This window comes from Nicotiana sylvestris, chromosome 11 (assembly GCF_000393655.2).
Source record: "Nicotiana sylvestris chromosome 11, ASM39365v2, whole genome shotgun sequence".
NCBI classification, from domain to species: Eukaryota; Viridiplantae; Streptophyta; class Magnoliopsida; order Solanales; family Solanaceae; genus Nicotiana; species Nicotiana sylvestris.
In genome coordinates, this window is record NC_091067.1 from 130,969,438 (window position 1) to 130,972,658 (window position 3,221).

A 3,221-nucleotide genomic window follows, 5' to 3' on the forward strand; every position below is an offset into this window, starting at 1 on the left:
GAGGAGGAGAAGAAGAAAACGAAGGAGGAGAAGGAGGAGAAGGAGGAAGAGAAAGAATCTAAAGTTGTTTAAAAAGTGGGTACAAGTTAAAACTATTTGAAAAAGTGGGTATACGTTAAATGGGGCGACCAAATAAGGCGCCCCATGTAATTTTTACATTGACGGGTTAATAACCAGCCCAACCTTGAGCAAGTTGGGCGGGTCATTTGAGCTTGAGCCAAATTTGATAGCCTACAAAAAATATATATTACTAAATTGAAGTTGTAACTTGGGACAATCATGAAATAGAAGCTACCATCTTAAGGCCAGGATCTATTTTCTCTCTAGACGGGTCCTCGTCTAACAATCAAGAACAAGAGATCTACAACATGCATTTGCATTCAAGAAAACCAACCCGAAGATAGAGGCTCAATAAAATGAGTTAATCGAAGTTCTGAGGGAGACTGAAAGGCGCAAATTCAGCTAAAATATCTTTAGCTTGTTTACTGCTCCATGCATTTTTTTAACAACTTTTCACCATACTTGAACTCCTATTAACACCATTATTGTTATCTAATCTTGATTGATTATTTCCCAAGATTGTCTCAAGTTCACTTGGCCTGCATGGTAATGTCACTGCACCTTCATGATCAAAACCATACTCCTCAGCAGCTTGTTCCAATAGCCTCAAGAATGAAGGGTGTGTTAAACAACTCAATGGCACCACAAATCTCTTCTTCAACTCATCTTCATCAGCTGCAATCACTGCAAAATGCCCTTCTTTAACGTCTTCTGGAACGTTGCATGAACGCGGAATGGTTCGTGCATCAAACTCTGCTGCAAGTTTCTTCACCAATGAAAGACTCCTTTGTAACTTCTCCACCACTATTTTCAGATTCACTATCTTGTTCTTTTTCTTCCCATTGGTTCTAGCATTTGCCATTATGATAAAACAATAAAATATTTTATTTTTTCTTTTGATATTTTGATGCTAGGGTTGAAGGCTTTTGTAGGGTTTTCTTTTGTGTGTCTTTTCTAAGTATGTTACCTAGCTTATATATAGTGTACGAGTAAGAAGGCAGAGTTGAGAGATAAGGTCGAAAAAAGGACTTAGTTGGACCAACTTTGGTGTAAATATGGGGAGACCAAAGCATGTGAATGAAGTCCTATATAACCTATGAAACGTCCTCTCAACCAGTCAATACATAATTGGAACTACATGTAGGTCCTAATATATACCTCCAATTGTATATTGAGACTAGTTTTTCAGTTTCCCTATCCAGCAATTTTCCATTTTAGTACGAAATATTTCTTTCCTACTTAATAATTGGTTCTTACTTAATTAATCACTATCAGCAGTGGAGGAGACGTACCTTAATGACATTTTCCTCATATATTCGCGTAAAAAGCATTTTCTTTAAAGAATTAGGGATCTTTAGAAAAATATCTTGTTAGATTCATTGTTGATATTTTCTAATTAGTATACATAAATTATACACTAATTATATAGGGTTATACACATATTATATGTTAATTATACATACATCATACATGTGCCGGTTATTTTTAACTTAAACAATTGAGTGGACGACACTAACCATGTAATATATTTGAGTTATTCGGATTATATGAAAATAATCTTAAAACATAAATTTTCTCTATTAAATATAGATAATCATTGGATATTAATTAAGAAACACTACATGAAAAAGATTAACCATTTCTCAAATTCTAGATATAATTCTATTTTTCTTTTTTCATACCATTCTCGCCGGTGTCATTGGATCCTAAAATTAGTCGGGAAGCAAAATAACAACTCATATCTATGACAAAACAAACAAATGTTGAGACTATGAATGACTCTTTAGATACGACTTGACTCTTTTATTACTACTTGAACTCTTATTTTGTGTGTTAATATCTTTCAAAAATTATTTCTATTTTAAAATTTCAGTTTCTAAAACATTACTTTTAAATAATAATTTATTTTATAATAATGTAAGTAAAAATATTATCCTTAATTCAAAACTCATTTTAGTCGGCTATTTAAAAATTTAAAAAATTGTTTAGGCAGTAAATTTTTTCTCCAGTATGACTCCATTTTGATATTTGGCATTAACCATATTAAATATCTGTGTTATTTGAATGATATGTAAATAACCTTAAATTTTAAACCTTCTAAATAACAGTTAGATATTAATTACGAAACAGTACATGAAAAAAGACTAACATTTTCTCAAATCTCGTAGTGATAATTTTATTTTTGCATCATTCTCATTGGTGTTATTAGAACCTAAAAATAGCCAAAAAGTGAAATAATAACTCGTATTTATGTCAAAGCACAAAGGTTGACACAATATGAACGATTCTTTGGTTACGACATGACTGTTTTATTACGACTTGAACTCTTATTTGGTATGTTGTTATCTTTTAAAAAATATTTTTAATACATATATATATATATATATATATATATATATATATATATATATGTATATAGGTATATATTATCTTTATAATAATGTAAGTGAAGATATTATCCTTAATTTAAAATTCACTTTAGTTGGCTATTTAAGAATTTAAATGATACTTTAGCCGGTGAAATTTTATTTCAATATAACGTTGTTTTGAGTTTATCGATATCTCTAGCCACAGATTTTGAATTTGGAATACCCTATATACAGAGGTGGATCTAGGATGTATACTTTATGGATTCAATTTTTAAGGTTTTAGCATTGAACTCATTATATTTTTAGAGTTATGTGTTCATATCTACTATTTTTATAATTTTAAGAATTTTTTACATATAAATTTTTGCTCAGCATGAAAATTTATTGGTTCAGTTGAACCTGTTGTCAACACTCTACATCTACCTCTGCCTATATATATAATATACAAACTTTTTGTCCTTTGAATCATTAAATGTTAAATTAGTTAACTTTTATTATATAACATTGCATATATTTCCTTGAAATTGCCAAATAGTTTTTTCTTGACATCATACTTAGCTTAACCTCAATGCAAACTACTCAAATTGCATTTATATTCAGATTCAGATATCATATCAATTTGTTAGTAATAATAATTTTTTAAAAACGAGACACAATGTAAATTAAAAAAAATATATATTCTAAGATATCCTTGTCTTATAATCTATGTATTTGAGTTCAAAAAAATATTTAAAATCGATGATATCAACTTCCAAATTTTTTATACTTAACATAGATGAAACAGAAGAAGAA

The 3,221-nt window shown here is 29.4% G+C and overlaps 1 protein-coding gene across 1 annotated transcript; it reads right to left on the reverse strand.

The window, feature by feature from the left end:
* Positions 1–245: 245 nt before the first annotated feature.
* On the reverse strand, positions 246–983 carry LOC104247809 (auxin-responsive protein SAUR50-like). The gene has a single exon (XM_009803919.2). It carries the CDS (start codon positions 920–922, stop codon positions 503–505), a length of 420 nt encoding a protein of 139 aa, XP_009802221.1. The 5' UTR covers positions 923–983; the 3' UTR covers positions 246–502.
* Between the last annotated feature and the right edge of the window lie 2,238 nt (positions 984–3,221).